The sequence below is a fragment of the Cricetulus griseus genome, assembly GCF_003668045.3.
Source record: "Cricetulus griseus strain 17A/GY chromosome 1 unlocalized genomic scaffold, alternate assembly CriGri-PICRH-1.0 chr1_1, whole genome shotgun sequence".
NCBI classification, from domain to species: Eukaryota; Metazoa; Chordata; class Mammalia; order Rodentia; family Cricetidae; genus Cricetulus; species Cricetulus griseus.
In genome coordinates this window covers 137,734,594-137,761,267 of record NW_023276807.1, presented here as the reverse complement: position 1 = coordinate 137,761,267, position 26,674 = coordinate 137,734,594, and the positions used below count along the sequence as shown (strand labels likewise).

Genomic DNA, 26,674 nt, shown 5'->3' with positions numbered 1-26,674 from the left:
GCAGAGACATTGGTAATAGCCCCATAATTCATCCAAGGAAAATTCTATAGTGACTGAAAGTAATGATTTCTACAAAATCCACATTCACAGATGCTTACAGAAGGACTGTAGAAAATTGATTTACATCCATCAGTTGTCTTTAACAGATTTATGTGGTGCCTGTTATGTGTTCCTGTTAACATGAAATTGGAAAACGTACTGAACATAATTATTCCATGTTCACCACTGTTCAATACTTATTAAAATTTGGCTAATACCATAACAAATTACAAGTGTGAAAAATGTAATATATAGAAATGGCACTTATACATTTTTCCAGTTTGACTGGCTATAGCATGTTCCCTGGATTCCACAGCAGGGAAGTAAAGGCGTAAGAATTTTTACTGTAACTGAGCTAGCTGATTGATTAGGCTTGAATAGTTGCTTACAGTAAGTTCATTTGTTGCATGTGAAAGCTCTCAGACCTATTGTATTTCATCCTATTGTATATTTTTATTATTTCTAATCTAGAATATATCTATTTTGAGAAAATAAATTTTAGAATTTATGTGTTTGTGCTGGAAATGAATGGGGAAAAAGACACATTACAAACAACAATCTCCTAAATTGTTAATGTTTTATGGAAAACATGTTTTTGCTCTTGCCAAGTGTGAGAATTCTTTTAATTTAAGTGGTATTGTATACTGCATCATACAACACCAGCTGACTACTAGAGTTCACTGGAAATCCATTTTGATAAGCTTTTAAAAAGTGTACTCTCTACTTTCTCTAGTGTCTTACCATCCATTTACTTTCCATCGTGCCTTGTTTTATGCTGGCACAAACTATAGAAATCATTCATTTTCAGTCTCTAAAGGTTGTCTCTACTTGTCAGACTAAAAAGTCGATTTCACTAACATCACTTAAACAAACAAACAAGCAAACAACAACAACAACAACAAAAAGACAGAACAATAGGCTATCTGCTTGTTTTGACTTTCTTCTCTCAGGCTCATAACTTTCTTTATTCTGAACATCATCTACAGTACTAGAATGTATGCACTCTTCTATGATCCAGCTTAGCTACACTTATAAAGGGAACATAACATTTCTAATTAGATATTACTCCAGATTCACATTACTCCTGGAATTTACATGCTGCCTTAAATATAGTGACCTTGTTTTCCTAATAATAGTTCATTGGTTGTTTTTTGACACATGCTTCTGCATTTTTCCTGTATTATGTTTTTCTCATCTGGATACGCTGATCTTCATGAACCTAACCTGTTTGCAGGACTTGGCTTTGGCTTGTGGAATCCTCCACCTGAAAAATTTTTCCTGCACTTTGCTATCATAGAGAATGTTCACCACCACTGAACACCAAAAAGAGTGAAACTGACTTGTACATGTGTTCTCAAAATCCTTCTCTTAGCATTAGTAATTGTGACCTTGTTTTATTACTACAACTTTTTAATTTTTCCCTTCTCTATAATGTTCATTCTTCATTGACATTTTGCTTTGCTTACATTTTACTCTCAGATATCAATCTTTGTTTTTAAAGTTTTAATTTGAAAATATATTATTTTCATATAATATATTCTGATTAGGTTTTCCTTCCCCCAGCATCTCCCAAATCTTTTCCACCTTCCCATGCATCCAAATACACACCTTCATTGGCTCTGTCTCATTATAAAATAAACAGCAATCTAAAAACCCCACTTGGGATTGTCTAATCAAATATGGGACTGGTCCCTGGGGACAACTTATTTTTTAACCTATCAATCAGTAGCTATTTATTGCCTGTCTTATTTAGGCCCCATATTGTTTAAACTTCATGGGTGCAGCTTCCTAGTCATGTTTGGAGAACCACAAGCATGCTGGTTCTCTGGTCTGTACAATATTGTCCATTCTCTCTTTTGTGATTTTCTCTGAGCCTTGGCTGAGTAACCCAGACTCAGAAAAATAATTGCCATATCTTCCCAGTTTTTTATAGATCTTACCTCAAAATCTTCAGATTTAGTTATAAAACTTGAAATAACTATAGGATCTATGAAACTGAAAGTGAGCATAATGGGAAGGAAGAAAAAGCTGTATTAGAATACAGTTGCTGTGAAAAGGAAACAAAAAAGGGGGGTGTTAACTGGAGGGAGAAAGGGAAAATACAGAGGGGGAAGGAGAAAGAATATATAATTAACACTTAAAGTATCTAAAAAACATAGGGACCCTTTATTTTTATTTATTTAAAAGTACTTAAAGTGTGTGTGTGTGTGTGTGTGTGTGTGTGTGTGTGTGTGTGTGTGTGTGTGTGTGTGTTTTATGTGTGTATGTGAAACCTGCCTGCTTTTGAGTTGCTCATCAGGGAAATCCAAGGGACTCCAAATATAGAGAATTGCCATCGCACTTGGTTGCTTCCCTAAACATGAAAGGAAGACTCTATTTTTGAAGGTAACTCACAGTTTGACACTGAACTTGGAGGAATCAAGCTAGAACTGAGCTGAAAGCCTCCTCCCTAAGGGCTAGTTTTCATAGTATTCAAAGGTGCTATGCAAGCTGCCAAGGGAGAAAAGAAATCAAAATTCCCTACCCACATGTATAGCCCTCAAACACACCAGTGACCCTCTAGTAAGATTCATCCAATACTACCTTAGTGGTGTTTTTATCTTGGTTGTAACCAACAGCTGCCTAATTGGCCTTAAGTTATTCCCATTAGGAGAGAATTAATGACTGGGATTGTAAACCTCACCAATCATACATGGCTGAAGAGGAGAAACATTTAGATAGAGACATAAATGTGGAGAAGCAATTGGTGAAGCTTGGGAGAGGAAGGATCATTGCCAGTGTGAAGACTGACTCAGGAATTCACTTAGGTGTTCCCTGAAAACACTCAAGACTTGAGAGTATAACTCATGGTTCCTAAAATCAATATTTCTATTGGCTAAAAAGTACCTTTGCTTACTTTGTGATATCCATAAGCCCAATGAACCAAAACTCTGGTCAGGCAGTGGTGGCACACACCTTTAATCCCAGAAGTCAGCAGGCAGAGGCAGGTGGATCTCTTGAGAGTTTGAGACCAGCCTGGCTGCAAGAGCTAGTTCCAGGACAGCCTCCAAAGCCACAGAGAAACCCTGTCTGGAAAAACTAAAAATAAATCTCTGTAACATACATGAATAATACAGTTTTACCCTGTTCTAATCGATAGACACAAGCATGGAATATTTTATGGATGGCCTTTGCCAAATCTGTGTCACATGACTCATTCATAATTTTATCTGTATAGTCTCATTTCTCTTCTACTCTATTCCCCTAATTTATAGAAAGTCAAATCATAATCAAACATTGTGATTTGCATATAGAACCTGGGAATGGTAGATTTTATCAAATGTTTGTCATTGTCACGGAAATGTGTCATTAATTTACATTGCTGCTTTATACATCCATCCACAAGAAGATCCTCAAACCTCTGCTCCAAAGCCAAATTTCCTAGGCTCAGATGTCATATAGAAAACAGTTTGACACTCAACATCAGAGACCACCTTGCTGATTTTCCCCTTCTCTCTGTGTCCATAGTTGGATTCCTTCAGCAAGGTCTGTGATGTCATAAAACACACAGATATTTCCTTTCTTTCATGTAGCTTTACACAGCAATATTTTGTCTTTGTCGCTTCTCTTATACACTCAGACCTCCGAGGCTCATCTTATTTTTCTACCAGATGCTTTACACATTGCTAGTCATTAACGAAAGAGAGATCATTATTCACATTTTTAACATTACACACTTTTGTCATCTCTCTTTCCCAAATTTGCTATTCATACTAAAGGGAATAATTTTCTCTAGTTAATGCCAAAATACCTTAATACTGTAATTTCTCTTCCCTGGAATATTTTAATTGGATGTTTATAATATCTGAAGTTTATTTCATTTATGTATTGAATAAATGTTGTAGCATGATTGATTCATTATGAGGAAAATAGGTATTGGGTTTTGTTTTATAATTTTTTATAATAACACATATAGGATTGGACCATGATAGTAATGTACTTTGAGAAGTTCAGGTCAAAATGGAAAATCATGACCTTTGTTAAAAAAATAATGCCAGGATTTTAGAGAGCAGGAACAAAAATTAAATTGAACATAGGACTTTACTAACCATGGGATCTTGTAGTTCTGCACAAGTTCTATGCCAAAGAACTAGACTCTACCTATATATGTGTTTCAGACAGCTGTCAGAGTGGAGCAGTTGTATTCATTTATGTGCTAACATATCTACATAATAGAGTTAATAAATATAGATTAAGAAATGGGATGGCATACAGAATATAGTGGAATAAATATGTTAATTGGTACACTTTCACTGTGCTTTGAGGTATAACATCCCGTAAGGGGAAATACATAGTTAATAAGAATCTACATTTTGTCTCAATTCCATTATCCAGTGTGGTGCAACACATGGGTTGGTGAGAAGATTCAGAAATCAGAGCACTTGGGCATTAAAACCAGGCTCTGTCTGACATATTATATGTGGTAATGTTTCAGTTTATTGTGCGTCATTATGTACACCACAAGAATGTAACTGAGAATCTGCTATATAGACTTGACATGCAAATTATTATATCTCAAGTCTTTGGAGAATCACCTAGTGCAGTGCAAATTTTAATTTTAAAAGTCTGTGTATTAAAATTATCCTATTTTGAAAAGAATGTCTTCTTGTTTCAAAATTGTATGCCTATGCTATTCCTTTATAAATTAATGCCTCTTATTAGATGGGAAATGCCTCCTTATATTGTTCATGGGGAATTAGACATTTTACAATATTTAACCCATGATGATGGAAACAAATAATGTCCTTAAATTTTAAATTTAAATTTGAATATCTAAATCCTCTATTTAATCAATGAATTTTGTTAATAGTGTTATAGTTCATAGGTTACATAATTTTACAGTCCAACTCATTTGAACCTTAAATTTCAGGCATGTGTTAAGAAATTTATCAACTAAGTTTTTGGAAGTAAAACTATAGAAAGTTAAGTTATTTGCTTTTGCTTTTATTTTGTATGTTATTAAGTATTAGAGATATAAATATGAATATGAGTCACATTTCTTTCTTATATTTTTGGTTGTGAGCCTAGCCTTTAACAGTTAAGCTATCTCTCCAGCTTGAGTCACATTTATTTCTAATGATGAACAATTTGTTTTCTTTATTTTGTGGAAAGATATATTGATTTTTAAGCTAAATAATTATTCTTGTGTGCAAACTACGAATCTCTGCCACCATTAAATGACATCTGAAATATTAGTTTAATCATCAAATTTAGAATATTAAATAATAGGCAAACTCTATTGTCAGTGTTAATGATAAATTTGTTCAATTGATTTACTTTAGAGGGAATCCATAAAGTTATTCATAAAGAACAATATAACCTTTAAAAAGAAATTCTAACCAAGCATACCTTCTAAAAAGCACTATGAAAGTAGTTTGAAGCATAACTCCTGTTAGCTGTGAAGATTACTTGGAAAGTGTGAGGTGACACTGTCGTGATCACTGACTCTCTTATCACACCATGTGCTCAGCTCCTATTCCCTGTTGCAGATTTCACTATTTAAATATATGTCCAATTTCTTCTTTTCATATTAGACAGTATTACTGAAGTCTTCACCAACATCTACGTGACAAGTTTTGGCCCTGTCTCAGATACAGATATGGTGAGTTTATATTTTATTTTTACATATCAAATACGTTTCTTAACCAATTGGAAACTGGTGATTTAATTTAGAGTAAGTCTGTATTATTATTGTCACATTATTCTTTATATGTCTCATGTCTGGTCACTAAAAAAGAAATTTGAGAATGTGTTTTCAGTTTTACTGTGGAATACATCTCCAGCTTGAATGTTTAAATGAGCTCATTATATACATCTTCTAATTTTCTCTTCCAAATTTACCTACCTAGATGCAATGATACTTACGGTTTGACTGATGGGTTTTATAGATAGCTGATTCTTACCAATGGTGGTGTTACATGAAGATATCTTCATGTCATAAAGGAAAATGGTTGCCTAGTCATAAAGTCTACACACACAAGAAGCACAAGAAAACCACAATGAATAAAACTACAGTGTTGAAATTATTGGATTCTGTTGAATTGGTGTCCATGTGTCGTTCTGTAAATGAGAAATATATGAGAAATATATGAGAAGGAAATTGGTGGAGTAAGATGAATTAGAAATTATTTGTAAAATTGTTAGCTATCATTCCTCCATTTCTATGGCTAACTCCAGTGCTCTGTAATAGAAAATCTACTTGAAATACTTTTTCCTCATTATCACTATGTAAGATTATGCCATGTCTTGCAGCTGATACCTGCCTTGCTTCCTTTTCACCCAATATGCACCTCTCTTTTCCCATGCTGACTCTGCCACCTGAGAGGTTCACAATCTTTTTCAGCCCTCAGTCATCCTCTAGTTTTTAATCCTAAAGCCTTAAATTCCAGAGAATGAGAATCAGATGAGATGCCTTTGTTGTCATCTTGTCATCTCTTCCCAATTCCTTCCCTTGATCTAAGATTACAGAAGGGGAAATTTTGGGTATTTCCCACCTGGATGTACAAACAAAGGAAAACAAAACATTCACCCTTTTCTGGTACTCGAAAACATTCATTTCGTGATGACATCTCTGACTTCTGGGAGTAAGCAGAATTTCCACTTTTACAATAAAACTATTTGTTTTTCCTTCCAACAGAACGAACCTGCTACATCACTTAATTTCTTCTATGACCTGGGTGGTGGATAGGATGGGGGAGTTTCACTTTTGGGCAGGGTGTTGACACAAAACAGTTGAGGTCTTTAAAATTCTTTCAAAATGATGGTTTAATGCCTCCTTTCCCCTCAACAGTCCTGAGACACAGGGACAATTTTGGAGCAATAGGAAAACATGCTGTGGAACCCAAGCTTCTCCTGTCCATTTTTTTTTCATTGTTTGTTTTTTGTTCTCCATTGTTAGCATTGACTTCAGAGCCAGGTAAGTGCTGATCAACTACTCTGCTACAACTGAGCTCCTGACCTGAAATATTAATCTGTCATGATCCATAGATCAATGAAAGTGGACAGGACCTTCAAATGTTGTCACATACCAATGTAGTATCAATACACAACTCAAGTCTCATATGTTGGTTGTAAAATGAGTTTGCATTAAAAATCCTCCTTGTTTTAATGATGCTAGTTTTAGCATGTGTTTACAAATTTTAGATATGTAAGTAAATACTTAAATTCTATGTAGAGTAAACAGGGGAAAGCAAAATTTTATGAAGCACTGCATTGTAAAACCAGACCCCCAAAAATAAAAAGAGAGAAAAACTGGTATGTATATACATGAATGATGTGTGTGTAATGGTTACTTTTGGTTTCATACTGCCAGCTAAAACAGAAAGACAAAGCTATCAAATGACCAGATATCAGTAATTCTGAAACACGTTCACTTACTGTATTGTGAATATAAGAAGTAAGTTGTAACGAAAGTTTTGATTTTTAAAGGGAATATTTTCACCCAAAAATCTCATAAATAAAGAATATATATATATATATAATATATATATATATATATATATATATTGGTTTCTAATAGCCTATTCTTTGTATTTTGGGATTTTTGAAAAAAATACTCATGGTCAATCAAGGGTGTGGTGGCATACATGTATAGTATCAATACTTCTGTAGTTGAGGTAGCAGGGTCACAAATTAAAGCCATTCTGGGCTACATACAGTGTAAGCCTCTGTTTCTACAGTAAACCAGAGAGACGGGTGAGGGATGGAAGGAGGAAAGTGAGAGACAGTTATATTATTTCTGGCAAACTACAAAAGTGTTTTTTGATAGTAGTGATAATAAATTTCATTAATCTTCACTTCTATGAATTCTGTCTATTCTTTGCAAGCATTGAGCCAAAAATTTACTGTTAAGCATATAACCATGAATAGAACAAATTTTAAATAAATATGAATTTCACTTGAAATACTTTAGTGTCATCAGGGAATATAACCCAAGAGCTTTTATTGGAAAGAGTATTTAGTATGCTCAAGATATACTCATATTTGGGAGAAATCCTTGCATGTTACAATGAATATTAAAATGTGTTCATATTTCCAACTTCATTTAATTTGAATTAATTTGAGTGGACTTACATTTTATGACATTTAAATAAAGTATCGATCTTTGATAGTTTTAGTTTTCTTTGTATATTTGGGAGAACACTTGTCCTAGGGTTTTGGTGTGTATGTGTGTGTGTTGTTATGTGTATGTAAATTTATGTATGCATACTGTGAAAATATTTTGCAACATGGAATTTATATTTTACAAAATACATGAAAGGACATCCTTTAATGCTTCTATCCTCAAATAATTCCATAAATTTTCTTAGTCATAGGGCTTCGTACTTTGTGTTTACTTATGTATTTTTTTTCACTAACTGTCACAATTAGCTTCTTTGAAGGAAGTCTTATGAATCACAAAATCAGAAATGTCAATATAATATATCATCAGTGTCTACATTAGAAATGTCAATGAGTGTATTACCATAGAAGGGGCAAATTTAATGGGTTCTCACCTCTAGATAAGAACTACAGCCGAATACTGCACACTGTTTCAAGAAGGAGGAGACGAATTAGCAATTCCCTGTCATCAGTGCTGTTACTGGTTGTCCAGTCTTCAGTGGTTGGTCTTGAAACCATATATACACCTAAAACAAAACAGATGTATGTTTTGTGTTTGCATATATATACACACACATGCTTATACAAGTGAGTGTGTGTATCTCTGTGTGTGTTAGTGTGTGTGTCTGTGTGTGTGTGTGTGTAACAATAATAACAAAAGAAAGAAAAAGAGTCTATTGAAAATGTGTGGTGGGTGCCTGGGAAGTGTTGAAGAGAGAGTACCTGAGAAGGTTTGAAAGGAGGAGGAGAACAGGGAAAGTGATGTAATTATATTTCAATTTCAAACATAACTTTAAGAAAGTATCTCAAAAGAGAATTTGAGCAGGATAATCTAACACAGAGCATTATACCTATCAAAAGGTTTGTTAAGCATTGAAGGGGCTAAAATAACACTTAGGGCTAAGTAATGGAGAATAACAGAATGAAGATGCAGAAGCAATTTGAGCCAGGGAATGGAGGACACTTAAGTATTCACTTCTCGAAGGCAGTGAGCTGACTCTTCAGTGAAGAAGGTTCAGCAGCTACAGGAAGCCCAAGTTGCAGATGCTGAAGAAATGTGTCAGGGATGTGTGTTTCCTAGGACTTCCCCTCCTAGTGACTGAAAACTTCTAGCCTGCCAGTCCTAGAAGCTTTGGCAGAGAGGAATCATGAAAGAATCAGGGAGAAAAGCTTTCTCCTCCTGCCATGCAATGGAGTAGTCCTCCAAATACCTCACTTGACTAGAACCAAGATGGTAACATACTCCATCTTATAATCCAAGTAAGGGAAAGGGCGGTAGGTTTGTAGGTGAAACACTTAATAATATATGACGGAAAGATGATTTATAGTGAAGAACAAGAGATTGCTTAGTCACTGAGAAGCTTCTCTGTTACATTTGTCTAGATCCAGGGAAGACAGATGAATTAGAGAAAATTTATTTTGAAAGCATATGTATACACATATACATGTTTATCTATATCTATACATAAATACACTATATGTACATATAAGTAATATAGCTCACATTAACAGACAAACTCACATTCCAAGTCTAATAGACAATATTAATCTGAGGTAAAAGAAATTGGATAAATTGTAAATATAACACTCATGCATGAAATGCTCAAAAATAATAAAACAACAGAAAGCAAATGAAATATAAATGAAATCCCCATCAAGTTTATGATGAGAAATGACTTGGTTTTCATGATGATGAGGTGGAATACTTCATTCATGATGGGTACTTCTTTTGGAGACAAATTAGAAAAATGAGGACAAGTTTGAACTTGTGTTTAGTAAACACTGAGGTAATCTAAATAGACATGCCCCAAATTGGAAGAAGTACACACATTTTATAACCTACAAGTAAAAGAGGGTATGGAGGTATATGGTTCCTGTTTCATAGAAACAGCTTGTCAACAAGAACAAACAAGGAAGTTATTTTATTTCCTTTTTAGTTGGGTAACTGCAATTCTTTCTATGAGATACATAATCTGTAGCAAAACCTAAACCTCTAAGTTATCCTGTTCAGGTAATGATGTAAATTTGTTCTGACATTAGCTTGAGAGGAAATAGCAGCCTAGGGCAAAGAATTAGGAACCAAAGTAAAATCATGCATGTACACATACACATATACATATGCACATAGACGTACAGACACATGCTTACACTTGACTATCAAAACATCATTAATCAGTGTAATTGTCCAAAGGAAGTTGTGCATCTGAATTATAGTTAATGATTCTAATTACAGTGTCTGCAGTTAAGTTAAAAATCTTTAATTTTAACATTAAAAATTAGTGAGTAAGAAGGTAATTAAGCTTTAAAATGCACTGGTAGCTAACAATGGGCAAAGTTTGCAGTAGGCGTGCACACTACAGCAATTTCTCCCACACCTGACCCACCCCCATGAATTTCTATATAAAGAAATATGTCCTTTCTATAAAAGACATAGATGTCTTCTTTTGTATTCATGGACACCTCATTGCATGCATATATTTTTCTACAGTAGCAGTACAGCGACAAAACAATGCACTTACACCTGTCAAAAGATCCACAGCTCAGTCTGTTGTTCCCTGTTCACTGTTAGTGCTAAATCTTGAGCACTGGCAACTTTGGAATAGAATTTTTTGTTTCCATCCACTGAGGTATCTCATCATCTTTGTTATTTACAAATAAGGCAGTCAGGTAAGTGTGACCTTGATGTATTAATTACATTGATATGCTTGGGCCATACTTTTCTGTAGCTCACACACAAAAAATAAAGACACAGAGATTGATGTTGGGGTTCAAGCTTCAAGCTGAAGATCATAAAAGCAAAGCAGCTGGCCACTATCTCTTACTGCTACCTCAGGTTAAAAGGGCTGATCCTGCTGCCTCTCCTCAGCATGGCTGGAGAATCCTGAAACTGAATGTCTTCCTATCCTCAATGTGGCTGGAGAATGAATTCCTCCTATCCTCAATGTGGCTGTAGAATGAATGCCTGATACTAAGACCTTACTCCGTCTTATATACCTCCCTAATGCTGGGATTAATGGTGTGTGATCTCAGGTGCTGAGATCATCTTTGTGTGAGCTGTTTCTCTTTAGGACTGGATCAGCCTTGGGTACCTCTGGGTTGCCTTGGACTCACAGAGATCTGTCTACCTCTTAATCTTAAATCCTAGGATTAATGGTGTGTGTCACCACTTCCGAGATTCTGGGTGCTGGAATTAAAAATGTGTGCCTGGCTTCTATGTCTTGTAGCTGATTTTGCTTTCTGACTCCTTAGGCAAGCTTTAATAAATCACCACACTTTTCTTTCTCTACATACAAAACACATTATCTCCGAAATCTTAACAAGCCAATGCAATGTTGTGTCCTTCAGAAGTACAGAGAGATGTAAAATAGTATTGTCTAGTGGAAAATTCACATTGGACTTCCTTGTTATCCTTTCTCACATTGTCATTTGTCAGTGTAGTTGGTTTTAGGAATTTGGGCATGCAATGGATATCAGAAATTAAGTGGTGATGTTTGCCCAGTTTAAATTTGGTATTCAAAAATTAGTTAAGGCTAGTTGATACATTGGAATGAGAAGGTCAAACTCGAGGGCTACTTTCACACATAAGAGATTTCCAGCCCCATACAAGAATGAGCAAAAATGCTTCACAGCATGAGATTCATAAACACCTTATTGGGATGGGCTGAAGATTGCAAACCTTATTGGGATTTGTTGAAGATTGTAAACTAGTTATCTTCTGAGTTTTTCTAAAAAGTGATGTGCATTAGGTAGAAAGAATAACACTTCTGTAGATTTATGGTCCTCAAAATCCTATAGATGGGATGATGGGAGAAGAGAAAATAAGCTAGACAGAGACTGTTTCAGGCATATGTGACTTTCAGCTGGCTTGGGAAAGGTTGGAATGGTAGTGTTAAAGGAGATATATGCCAGGTATTTAAAACATCTGTAAGTACTCAATTGATAACTTATTGATCAATTTGATACAGAAATTAAAGAAAAAAAAGAATGAAGGTTTGGGGACTTGGTAACATTTCCAGAGAAGAGGATAAATAAGGAAAGGATTAACAGAGCCCACCCATTATCTTTCTGGGGGCAGGGAGGGCTGTGTAAATTTGGAATATTGGTATTAAGTGTCCTGGTTTCCTAGGAGCAGAGTGAAATTTCTCACCCTCTGCATTCTGTTGTAAAATTATAATTAAACAATTATGATTTCTTAAATTAGAGTGATTTTTAAAGTAGGATTTGCATGGGCTGGAGATAGGATCATCAGTTAAGAGTGATTGTTGCTCTTCCAGAGGACTCGTGTTTGATCCAGTACTCATGTTGAGAGGTTCATAACTGCCAGAAAAGTCCAGCTTCAGGGGACCTGACACCCTCTTCTGGTAGACACTCACATAAATACACAGGGACAAAGACACACATAACACATATGCATTTAAATAAAAAGTACATCTTTATAACAGAATTGGAATCTAAACTGAGTGAAAAGAAGACAGGGGGTTTAACCCTATTCCCCATCACTCTCCACTTCCTGGGTGTATGGATGCAGTACCGCCATCTGCTTCCTGCTCCCTCTTCTGGATTTTTCTATTATTATAGGCTTGACCCTGTAGATGTGAGTGAAAATAAACACTTTCTTTCTAAACATAAATAAGTGAAGAAAAATTCAGAGATTGGGGCTTGATGTCAACACCCACGTGCTGTCCAGGGTATGCCCTCCAGATAGACTGGCGAGCATGAGATGGTCTCAGATTCCACAGTGGGATCCCAACCCAACAGTAGTAAAAAGAAGAGGAAGATGTGGCTTAGAGGATATGCATAGAGGCATGTATTGCAAAAGTAGTGAGATGAAAACTATCTCCTTTTCTATGGCAAAGCTGAGAAAAAATGCTTAAATATGTCATTAGATTAAGAACAAGGAGGTGTTTGCCGATGGTGGTAAAAGCAGCCAGATTGCAGTGGGTGGAGGCATGTGGGAAGTGAGGAAGTGGAGAAAGAGTGGAGGCAACGTTTTTAAGCAGCATGGCTGAGAAGGAGGTGCTACAGAGGGCAGCAGTTATAAGGCACTGTAACTCTCAGTGAGGCTTTTATTTTTAAAGATTGCATTGAACTTCTCCCTGTACTCTAGCATGCATGCCATTATCACTAACAGCTTGCTGCCCTTGTATATATTTCTCCCCATACTTGTTATAATGATCTACTGCTTTGCCAACTGGAAGTTTTTATGTAGTCAAGGCTAAGTTCAAATTTAATTTTCTCATGATTTCTTTTTTGCTGTCTCCCAAATAGCAAATCCTTCCTTGTACTTCAATGGTAGTTTTCGTGTGTGTGTGTGTGTGTGTGTGTGTGTGTGTGTGTGTGTGTGTGTGTGTGTGTGTGTGTTATGAATGCAGGTGACTTTGTATCCTGGAATGTAAAGATCATTGTCTTGGCAAAGTTATGTCTATATATCTCAATACATTTAATAAGTAGATATTTTGTCCATGACAAAAGTGGGACCAGAGTTATATTAATATAACAAGGATGTGCCCTCAGAATAATCACAGTACAATGAGGGAAGATGCTAAAACTAACTTTAAAACAGCATGATAATGTTTTTTATCTAAATATTTATAAATTAACATGGTAGGAGAGAAAATATGGATAGAGCATCTAGAATTCTCAAAGGTTTCCTGGGAAGGAAGTTTAGCTGAGGAAGGTCTCTAGTTGAAGAATGAACACTCCTATAGCACAAATTAATAGTGAAATGTAAAGTTCATAACCACTAGAGCTGTGAACATTCAGGGAAGCTGTGCTGCCAAAGTACTCAGTGTCTGATTAGGAAGGCTGCTGTAGCTAAATGAGTCCCAGAAGATAGGTAAGCATTCCGAACAGCACTTCCAAACAAATAGATTCCAGATACCAGGGGACATCTTTGTCTATGGCTTACTTGTCATGTGTTACCATTCATATGTGTGATCAGATTAATTGAAAATGGTTTCATGAAAACACACATGTGCATACCATATACTTTTCATGTGTGGAATATAGGGTTAGGGCTTTTGTTTAAAGAGAAAATGATACTCTGTTTTCTTGCATTTTACTGATGGTATTCTCACATGCTCAGGATCTCATCACTTGGAATCTTTATAGATCATTTCATTTGTTACATTTCCCCTCATTAATTAATTAATTAATTAATTAATTCGGCATTCATTCATGGAATAATTACTGTTTGTTTCCAGTGGTGCAGGCAGTTTTCTAGATATTGTTGACTTAGTCATGAAGAAGGAACTTGTGACCTGCACTTTCAGTATGTAGTAGGAGATGATCAAATTTAGGGAACTGATAAAGGAGAGTGAAGGTGGCACAGATCAATGAATCAGCATAGGCAGATGTGACTTGACACTCCCATGTGAGTGTATGCATGTATGTGATGAGGGATGTGCTAGGGTAAGACTGGAGAAGTGGGGAGACCATCATGCAGAGATCTGGAGGCTGTAGGACTATAGCATCTCAGTGTATCCCACGGTCTAAGCAAGATCAGACTAATACAGTGTATGCATCGGTCTCCTTTGCACTCTGGATCTCCTCTCCTTGACAAGCATGGGAAATATAACACTGAGGAACTGGCTGCCACCTACATTTCTTCTCTTGTTGGATAATACAGAATGGAAACAAAGAGAAAGAGGCCTCGGGAAGCCTGACCAGTTTCCACTTCCTCCTCCCCTCCCAATTCCTCTCCCCCACCTCGCCTCTCTCCCAGCTTCATTCCTCTTCCTTTTCCCTTTCAGAAAAGAGCAGCCCTCCCAGGAATATCAACTAAACATGGAAGAACACATTGCAATAAGACTGTGCACATGCCCTCATAGTAAGGCTGGACAAGGCAACCTGGTTGGAAAGAGTCCCAAAAGCAAGTAAAAGAGTGAGACACCCCCACCCCCACTGTTAGGAATCCCACAAAAGCACCAGGCTACACAACCATAACATATTTAGAAGAAGACCTAGGTCAGACATACAGGCTCTGTGATTGGTGCTTCAATTTCTGTGACCCTCTATTAGTCCTGGGTAGTTAAGACTTTGAGTCTTGTTCTTGTGGTATCCTTGACAACTCTCACTCCTACAACACTCCCTCCCCTTTTTCAACAGGATTCCTTGAGCTCAGCCTAATGTTTGACTGTGAGTCTCTGCATCTTCTCTGACCACTTACTGCATGAAGCCTCTCTAATGACAATTATACTAAGCTCCATTCTATGAGTATAGCAGAATATCATTAGGAATCATATCACTGACATTTTTTGCCAGTCATATTTGATTCTTCCTAGGTTTCTGGGCTATCCACACTCTGGCAGTGCCAAATGTGGGCTCTCTCTTCTGCTATGGATTTTAAGTTGGCCACTTCCACAAGTTCTGAGCCACCTTTACCCAAACACATCTTAAAGGCAGTAGAGATTGTAGGTCAAAGGTTTTGTGGCTGGGTTGGTGTTCAAGACTCTCCAATGGAGGCCTTGGATGGTTAGAGGAGATAACCCTTTCAGGTTCCATGTCTCCCATTTCTAAAGTCCTTGCTAGGGTTACTCTTATACATTGCATGGAGTTTCCATTGGACTAGGTTTCTACATCACCTTGAAATGCTCCCCAATTCCAGTGTCTACCCCAGTTCTCTCCCCCATTCCTTTCTCCTACCAGATGTGTTCTATTCCCATCCCCACCTGCTCCTAGTCCACTACCAAAATTTATTCTGCTTCCCCTTCCCAGGTAGTTCCATTTGTCTTCCTTCCTTTTAGTTAGCTTCTCTGTGGCTGTGGATTGTAGCATAGCTTTCCTTTAACTTACAGTGATCATCAACTTTAAGTGAGTACATACTCTATTTGTTTTTCTGTGTCTGGGTGGCCTCAGGATGAATTTTTTCTAGTTCCATCCATTTGCCTCCAAATTCCCTGATAACATTTTTTTAGCAGTTGTGTAATACTCCACTATGTAAATGTGAAAGATCATATTTTCTTTATCCATTCTTTGGTTGAGGCACATCTAGGTAGTTTCCAGTTTATTATGAATAAAGATGCTACCAACATAGTTGAGCAAGTATCTTTGAGATAGGATGTAGCAACCCTATGGTATATGCCCAGGAATGGGTCTTGAAGGAGATTGATTGCCAATTTCCTGAGAAACTATTCTATTGATTTCCAAAGTGGATGTACAAGTTTATGCTCCTACCAGTAATGGAGGAGAGTTCCTCTTGCTTCACATTCTTGCTAGCATGAGCTGTCATTTGTGCTTTTGATCTTAGCTATTTGGACAGGTGGAAGGTGAAATCTCAAAATTCTTTTGATTTGCATTTGCTTGAAAACCTTTTTCCAACCCTTTACTCTGAGGTGTAAAGGTTTTGATATTGATACGGGTTTCTTGTATGCAGGAGAAGGATGGATCCTGTTCTGCACCCATTCTGTTAGCCTGTGTCTTCTTGTTGGGGAATTGAGAACATTGATATTGAGATTTATTAATAACAAATGATTGTCAATTCCTGTTATTTTGTTGGTATTGGTGGTTGTGTGTTTATGTGTGTATTTCCCTTCTTTGTGTTTTGGTGGTGTGAGAATATTTATTTTCTATGTCTTAATAGCTCTATTTAACCTCCTTGAGTTGGAATTTTCCTTCTAATAACTTCTGTATGGCTGATTTTTGAGTAGATATTGTTTATACTTGTTATGGGACATCTTGCTTTTTTCATCTGTAATAATTGAACATTTTGCTGGGTATAGTAGTCAGTGCTGGTATCTATGTCTCTTTGAATCTGGAGGACATCTGCCCAGGCCCTTCTGGCTTTTAAAGTCTCCATTGAGATGCCAGGTGTAGTTCTAATAGGTCTGCCTTTACATGATACTTGGCTTTTTTCTCTTGAAGCTTTTAATATTCTTTCTTTTTTCTGTATACTTAATGTTTTTTATTAATAAGTGGCAAGAGGACTTTATTTTGTGATGTAATATATTTAGTGTTTGGTAAGCTTCTTGTAACTTTATAGGTATGTCCTTCTTTAGGTTAGGAAATTTTTCTTCTATGACTTTGTTAAAAATATTTTCTGGGCTTTTGAGCTGGGATTCTTCACCTTCTATTCTTATTATTCTTAGCTTTGATCTCTTCATAGTATCCCAGATTCCATGCATATTTTATGCTAGGATATTTTGAGATTTAACACTTTCTTTGACCCATGTATCTATTGCTTATATTGTGTCTTCAATGCCTGAGGTTCTCCCTTCCATCTCTTATATTCAGTTGATGATACTTCTATCTCTGTTCCTATTAGCATACATAGATTTCACATTTCCAGAATTCCCTTAATTTTCTTTATTGCCTCAATTTCCATGGTCTTTACCAATTCTATTTGTTTCCTTCCACAGTTTGTTTTTTCTTGGCTTTCTTTAATGGATTTATTCATTTCCTCCAATTGTTTTTTTTTTGTGTGTGTGTGTGTGTCTTCCTGGCTTTCTTTGAGGGATTTATTTATTTCCTCCAGTTGTTTTGTTTTGTGCGCACACATGCATGTGTGTGTGTGTGTGTGTGTGTGTGTGTGTGTGTGTGTGTGTATGTGTGTTTGTGTGTGTGTGTGTATGTGTGTGTGTGTGTGTGTGTTTTCCTGCATTTCTTTAAGGAATTTATTCATTTCCTCTTTTAACTCCATCATCCTGATAAGGTTGGTTTTAAGTTTACTTTCTTATGTTCCAGGTGTGTTGGAGTATTCAGATTTACTGTAGTGGACTAGCTGGGCTCTGGTGCTGACATATTGCTTTGGTTGTTGTTGATTATGTTCCTAGACTGGCATCTAGGCATGTAGGTTTGATGTGATTATAGGTCCAGGTACTGATTTCTGAGTTTGTCTTTGTTGGATGAGTGCTTTGTTCCATGGTTCTGTTTCTTCTTTGGACTTCTGTTCTTTCTGGCCTGGATTTCTGGCAACCTTCCTGGTTTCTTGGCCAGCATGATGTATACTTCTGAATTTGGGGCTGGAATTCTGTCTGCTAGCTTGGCCTTTGTTCCAGAAGTATGTCTTCACTCTGGTTGGAGAGTGTGGCATAGTGATTATATGGAGAGTAGAGATTGGCGATAGTGTATGGGTGAAGGGCTCTGAGAGAGTGGAAGAAGTCCATGGGTAGACAGCCTATTTGAAGTTGTGATGACAGATTTGGTCTCCGGTCCAGCAGTGAGTCTGATTGATTTACCTATCTGTTCTTCTGACTGGTATAGTCTGATTTTCTATCTGGTGTGACCTGAACCTATTCTTCAGAGTCATATGCTTTACATCTGTTCTTTGGACTAGAGTGACCTGCACCTGAGAAATGGATATCTGCCTGAGTTGGGGCTGGGGCATGGCAGTTGGATGGGCAGGGCAGTCATGGGGGAAGATGTGGCACCAAGCATATATTTCTGTTTGCCTTATTCTCCTGGTAATTTTGTTGTTCCAATCAATGTTGTTTGTATTATAGTCATATTTAGTATAAATGTTGGGCATACAAGGGACTTCTCTTATTATTGTTAATTGTAAAATTAATTTAAACCACACACAGCCAGTTATCTGATAGCATTCTGTTGTGGCATCTGTACAGCCGCTAGCCTTGGCCTTTTGCTTTGTCAACATTAGCTGCTTTTCAGGCTACAATTTTGCTGTGTTTTAAAAGAATGGATAACACCTTAAAGGAGATTTGTGCCATTGTACCTTCCCTGATATTCAGCTCTTTCCCAGAAACTTTTCATATATTACCCCCTCTTGACTTTCTCAGGTTTAGGCAGGTTGGTTCTGTTATTATGATACTTTCCAAAATTCCACTGAAATATAAACATTAAATAATCTATTTGTCAGCAATTTCCCCAGTCTACCTAATTTAGGAGACTGTTTTTAGCATACATTTTATATATTGAACCACTATTTTAAGTTAACTTTTGATTTTGTTATTAAGTTTGTTTTGGATGTACAAAGAAGACATTTTTTTCTTGATGCATATATTTACAGTCATTTTTTGGGGGACTCTATCCTGTTATCCACATGGCTGTACTAATTTTGAGCCTAAACATTACTGTGCCACAAAGGGCTCCTCTTCTTCATACCTAAGGCAACATTGATCTGTTATCTTTTTTATAACTTCTCTTCTTATATGTAAGTAAAATCATATATCTTTGTGATTTTCATTTTCCTCATGATGCGTGATATCAAACAACTTTTGATATACATGTAAACTATTTTTAATGTTTTTTATTGTTTGTGTGTTTCTTTTTCCCCCAAGAAATAATTTTTATTAGTTCAAATTAGAAACAAGCCTGCTTCACATATCAATCTCTCCTCACTCTCCCCCTCCTCCCAACTGCCCACTAGCCCTCCACCTCATCTCTCCTCTGCTCCCCATGGGGGGTAAGCCTAACATGAGGGTTCCCCAAAGTCTGTCATATCATCCTGGGCAGGGCCTAGACCTCCCCCATGTGTTAAGGCTGAGAGAGCATCCCTCCATATGGGATGGGCTCCCAAAGTCCCTTCTTATGCCAGGGATAAATACTGATCCACTACCAGGGTCTCCACAGAGTGCTGAGGCCTCCTCATTGACATCCAGGTTCAGGGGTCTGGATCAGTCCCATGCTGGCATCCCAGACATCAGTCTAGGGTCCATGTGCTCCCCTTGTTCAGGTCAAATGTTTCTGTGGGTTTCAACAGCCTGGTCCTAACCTCTCTGCAACTGGGTTCCAGAGTTCAGTTCAGTGTTTAGCTGTGGGTATCTGCCTCTGCTTCCATCAGCTACTGGATGAGGGCTCTAGGATACCATATAAGGCAGTCATAAGTCTCATTATAGGGAAAGGGCATTTAGGGTAGCCTCTCCACCATTACCTAGATTGTCAGTTGGTGTCATAAAAAAAAAACACAACATTTAGGATTTTTGGTATTTATTTAAATTGTCTTATTGTCCTGTTATTAATTTATGTTGCTCAGAACCTATATTTTCATAATTTTTAATGTGATTTTAGTTTCTCTTGGTTAGTTTCACCTTTACTACAGATATTTGGTACATTTTAAAATATTTGATAGTAAATGTAATCCCTGAGACTATCACTCTTCCATAGTTATTTTATTTTTCTAGGAACTTTGCAATTTAGGGTTTTCTGTTCCATATGACATCTCTTTTGAGTTCATTTTTATGTAATATGGAATAGAAGGGCCATTTCACTTTTGTGAACCAGTTTTTCCAACACCAAAAAGCATAAATTGTGAAAAAGACATTCTATTCAGAGATTACAACACCCAATTCTCATTAATTATTCCTGTAATTTACCATTAATTTTCCATAACCATTGGCCCTATATTGGTCCATGAAAAAGGGTATTTCACTGTGATATCCAGCCTCATGGATTGTGGGTATATATGATATAATGAAAATACTATAATATTTGGTAGAATAGGGTTTGAATTGAAAGTTAGAATTTTAAGAATATGAATTTTTCTGCTGAAACATTTCTCATCAAGTGATGGAGATAACTTGTATATTTAATAAAATAATTCAAGTTTTAATAACATAGATTATTTCACAATGATTTGTTGTCCCTGCATTATAATGATGGATGAATTTGAATACTTTCTTTAGATATGCTTTAATAATATACTGTAAGAATGTAACTCTCCTGTATTACTCTCCCATTAATTATTTAAATTTCCTGACCACTAACCTCAAACAGAAAGCTCAAGTATATCATCTGCACATTGTTGCAACAGCGGTGTTGTTTTTGAGATTCTGTTTGATTGAGTGTGTTTATATACAAGGTTTTAACAATCTTATACCAATTAGTTTTATTGGCATTATATTGATCTTAAAAGCCCTACCTTTTGAGATGTTTGTAACATTAATACTTTGTTAGGTCTGTTGGTTAACCCCTTTAAATACAAACTCAAGAATCTGAGTCTAAATATTCTTGAATATTTCAGGGTTTTTTTGGTCATTATATATCTGTCCATGAACCATATTTTTCTTCATTGTAGGAGAAATAACAAAGATTGGAATTTACTCAGCAGAAGCTAGCCTTTATAGCAAAAGAAGGGGACAATGAAATAAATTTAGTACATTTTTTTTCTTTTTTTGGTTTTTCAAGACAGGGTTTCTCTGTGGCTTTGGAGGCTGTCCTGGAACTAGCTCTTGTAGACCAGGCTGGCCTTGAACTCACAGAGATCCGCCTGCCTCTGTCTCCCGAGTGCTGGGATTAATGGTGTGTGCCAACAACGCCCGGAATAAATTTAGTACTTTTAAACACACTAATTTCAAGTAAGTGAGAAATCATTCAGGGATCAGTACTACAAACTGGTTATATTGTAGGGAGTATATATAAAATTTCCGAAATTGGCTATGAGCATTGACTTATCTTTAACGTAGTTCAGCATTAAAGAATATTTTGTTTTCCCTAAGTTAATGTGTCCTTGAAATTGTGTTTATGTAGCAGTCTGTGCAGAAGAGAGCGATTTCCTTGTTTGCAGGACAAATTATGGAAATAACACTAAAGAAGTTTGCTGTGTAAATGAAGAATTTTTAGTGTTTGCAAAAATATCACATGTAGACAGCATACTTGTTGGGTTCTATCCATAAAAAGCTTAGAAACCAGATGTTTACTCACTTTATTATCACATCTATAAAGTGATTAAGTTTTTTAAAATGAGGGTTTCCCCCTAAACCTGAGCTGTTATGGCCCTTCAGTCTGCATTGCTACTCATCGCTATTCACCCATCAATTACATTTCTCTTTTATTTCAGTTGTAGGAGTGATAAAAATGTGCATGTCCTTTTTGTTTTCTTTTTTTCTGATCTGTGATTTCCTTGTGTGCACTTGGCAGTGGTTACTGGCTCCCAAGTTGTTATGCACATTTGTAACACCTATTCTCCATTTTTAGATGTTTGTCTTCACATTCCAGATGCTTAGATTTTTAAAGTGACTTGCTACTTGCAATGGCTTTTTCATTAATTAGTGTTTAAAAGTAGGCTTAGCATTAAACACAGTGTATGAAAACCTGTATTTTGAATACCATCATCGATAAGTTTAGCTTGTTAAGAAGTTTATCCCACTTAATTCAAGTTAGTTTAATCAAAACTCTTATAACTTGACACTCTCACAGTCCACTTAAAGGAAGCACATGACTTAACCATTTGCCATTGTAATCCCCCATTCTTTATGGATGAACTTAAATACACAATCATAATATAATATAATATAATATAATATAACATAATATGTACAGTAAACAACCAGTCTTCTCTTACAGAAGATGATACACCATGGTTTACATTTGACAAAGCTTTATATACATCTTTTTATATGTATACATGTAAAGACTTATATATGTACATACACACATTTGTATATATATATATATCCTTTATATATAAAAATATGCATATACATTGATTTTTTACAAGAATGAAAATTCTAATTTTCATACAACATATAAATGAATATGCTTATAACAATTCATATACCACCATTCTAAATGGATTATTTTAATTCTTCTTACAGTATTGCTTTATATTTAGATACAATTCTGATGGGGGATGTCCTGTCTGTATGCTGTGAATATATGCTTCTTTTATTGGTTTAATAAAACACTGATTGGCAAATAGCCAGGCAGAAAATATAGGCAGGGGTAACAAACAAAGAGATTTCTGGGAAAGGCAAAATGCAGAGAGGAGCCACTAGAGAGATGCCAAGTAGCTGCTGGGAAGATAGGATCCCGGGCATTCTCTGGTAAGATAAGGCCATGTAGAATTACATAGATTAGCATTTATGGGAAATTAATTAAGAGAGAGCTAGCCAGTAGAAGCCTAAGCCATAGACCAAACAGTTTATAATTAATATAATTCTGTGTGTTTATTTGGATTTAAATGGCCATAGGATCAGGTGGGACAAAAACTCCACCGACACAATTCATTATATAAAAGCTACACACACCCAGTTATAGTATAATGAATCTCTGGGCTTAAAATCTGTAAATTGCAAATTTCATTTAGGGTTCAGATGTCTGCAAATCATTCCTTCAGATGTACTGAAATTATTGATCCAATAGCATCTTTTAGTATTTTCCACACAAAGGACTAGTGTCCTCTCTTGTAAAGATTGAATCCTTGCTGTATCTTTGTGTCTTTTGCACTTAACTATATATCTATCCCCCAAAGAGAAGAGTCATCTCTAATTATTCTTGTTAGCCAACTGAATTGTGTAACTTCTGCCCAGAAACACTTCATGAACAATAACTTGAATTTGTGTGTGTGTGTGTGTGTGTGTGTGTGTGTGTGTGTGTATTCTTGTCATTGTTCTGAAAGAGTAAGCACTTCTGACCCATGATTCCTGGAGGAGGATGAGAAATGTTGAAGCACTTGAAGGCAAGCTGAACTGCTCCTGTGTTCCTATGGGATGCTAGTCTTGTGAATGATATCTGGTCCACGAAGGCAAATCCAGCTAAGATCGACCTGAGCCCAGAAGAAATACACCACACTGCTTCATGACTGCAGGGCCAACAATAAATGGCTATTCTTTTAAGCTACAAAGTTTTCTCTAATGTCTCATCTTAAGACTTCCTTACTTTTTAATGCTATTTGACATTTTTATATTTCTGTGCTTCTCAACACTTCTGGTAGTTTAATATTCTTTCTATATGTACTTTCTATATACAAACACACAAATATGCATGCATTCCCTTTTATGTTACCTTTTCTATAATGTCCTTGATATCTTTCTTATTTGTTTTCACTTATCATTCCCAAAGACTCTACATATGTTTTTTTCTTCTGGTCTCATTATTTCATGTTGTATAATTCTGTCCTGCTGTATAACATAGTTCTTCTATACCTCTATAAGAAGCACACAACATAAAATAAACTCATCTGTATTGCACTAAAAGCTTAATTAATTACTGTCATAAAACACTCTATTGGAATATTATTTCACAATATAGACATCTTTGTCTTCCCTTAAATATTATCTCCATTTCCAACTGGCCAATGTCACAATCTCACTGTAAACATTGTTTTTAAACCCTCCCATACAATATTATGAGAATTATTTGCATAGCTAGTATAAATGAGTGCCACCTGGCAGATGTCTCTAAACTTTGACATTAATAAATTCTACCTGTCTGTTGGACTGAATGCATTTCTGCATTATTTTATGGCTACAACCCTATAGGAGCCAGAGAGTGAAATGCGGTGTTTTGAGTAGGCATGGCCCCCATAGATTCATGTGTTTGAATGCTTGGCCAATAGGGAGTGACATTATTAGGAGATATAACCTTGTTTGGGGAAGTATGCCACTATGGGGACAGGCTTTTAGATCTTATGTAATCAAGCAATGCCCAGTGTGGCACATAGTCCCTGCTGCCTGAGGATTAAGACAAAGAACTCTCAGCTTCTCTGATACTGTCTCTACCTGCATGCTGCCATGCTTCTTGCCAAGATGATAATGAACTAAAACTCTGAAATATAAGCGAACCACTATTGAATTTTTTTTTTTATTTAAGAGTTGCAGTGGTCATGGTATCTATTCACAGCAATAGAAACATAAACTAAAATAATAAGAAGCAAAGGTACTATTCTTGTTGGATATATTTGATGGGCACACTTGGTATGCTATGAAGTCTTAAGGATAAGCAATGTACTTAAATATTGTTTTTTCGCTACCCTTTAACTCTGTGCTTGTAAACTTTGAATACTTTGTGTTTGGTCTCCATAATATGATTACATCAACAAGCATATAAAACCTCAGAAACATAAAAGAAAATAAACTTATCTTAATTTTCTAGAAGTAGACAATTTAAATTTGATGTTTTATGCAAAGGTTTAAAAGCTCTTCTGTTTCCCTCCAGAAATAAATGTTACATGTTTGGGAATTTTAGGCAATGCTAATGGAAAGGAATACTTGGATGGATGCTTATAATAAAGCAAACATTTATCTCTTAATCTAGCTTTTTTCTATTTAAATGAAATTTCACATTAAAAAGTGATTATCCAGGCCATAGAAATTGATGGTAAGATTGTATTATGAAATGTTCCCCTGGATTTTAAGTGTATAGCCCCGAGCCACTGTTCATCTATTGCCATTCTGAACTGTGAGTGATATCATCACCTCCAGGATATTTTGATGCATCATTAGGCAACTCTGATTTGATTGATACTTGTTCAAATGGTAGAATTTTGTAATATAAGCCTATTAATTTGTATTTTAATATAATAGAACTTCATTTAAGTGAAGCTGTTGCTTCCTAAAATGCCTATTTTCAAGCATATGATGATTTGGTTTTATATACAATAGATTGCTTCTGAGTTTCCAGCTTGAGATGTATAATGGAGCATTTTGTCAATATATATATTGACAAAAACTGGTACCCAACAGATTATCAGTAATGATAATTACCATTGTAAGAGTGCATTTCATCTAAAAGGTGTGTGTGTGTGTGTTTGTGTGCATGTTCATGTGCATGTGCGTGAGAGAGAGAGAGAGAGAGAGAATGAAAATATGCAGTAGGGATAAAAGGTGTTGAAAACTGATAACATCAGGATGCTTCACATGATAATTATTTGAAAAATTTCAGCATCTAGGTGGTCTAATCTTAAATTCTTGTATTGAAGTTTATTTAATAAACTTTTGCTATTTTTCAATGTATTCCCTATCAATACTTGCCTAACATTATGTTGTATCACCATTTATTAAGAATTAAAAATAACTATATTCAATAACTCCACAAACAACAGGAAGCAATGCTCCCTGAAGATCTGACAATGAATTTTAAAGCTGTTTAATCATTTATTTATTTATTATTGTTTATCTATGTATGCTATTGAAACACTTTCTGTTCAATTTCTCTTAGGATAACATAAAACAGTTCATACAGAGATGCCCATGCATGGGCCGTCAGGCAGCAACTTTAAATGAAGCACTTAGTAATGTAGTGACTTTGTGAGTGTCTTCAGCTGACAGGGGGAAGACAAAATAAATCTGTTCCCTTCTTTTACAAGAACGTCTAGCTAATTATGCAAATACACATACTCTAGCCCATTGTAATAGGCAGCATTTCCTGATAACTTAGAGGACTAATCCTCTGATATGCTTATTTCTCTCAATATAGTTTTCTTTAAGTATTCAGAATACACTCTCTCTTGAATTTTATAGTGTGTTATTATGTCTAAAGTGTTTACTGTTTTTTAAAGGAATTGCCATTTTACATTTCAGGAATATACAATAGATGTTTTCTTTCGACAAAAATGGAAAGACGAACGTTTAAAATTTAAAGGTCCTATGAATATCCTTCGACTTAACAACTTAATGGCTAGCAAAATCTGGACTCCAGATACTTTCTTTCACAATGGAAAAAAGTCAGTGGCTCATAATATGACAATGCCAAACAAGCTTCTTCGAATCCAGGATGATGGAACACTTCTATACACCATGAGGTATGTTGCTGTGATATGCTACAAATAACTCTGTGAAACTGTGCATTCAACAACTAAGCAAAGTATGGTTAATACTAGCAA

General features: G+C 35.9%; 1 protein-coding gene across 1 annotated transcript in view; it reads left to right on the top strand.

Annotated features, from left to right (window-relative positions):
* Gabra2 (gamma-aminobutyric acid type A receptor subunit alpha2) overlaps positions 1–26,674 on the top strand; it is a 134,934-nt gene that overhangs the window by 53,591 nt on the left and 54,669 nt on the right. Inside the window, exons 3-4 of the mRNA XM_035453416.1 lie at positions 5,613–5,680; positions 26,373–26,593. Coding sequence (XP_035309307.1) covers positions 5,613–5,680; positions 26,373–26,593 — 289 coding nt within the window. The remainder of the gene's footprint in view (positions 1–5,612; positions 5,681–26,372; positions 26,594–26,674) is intronic.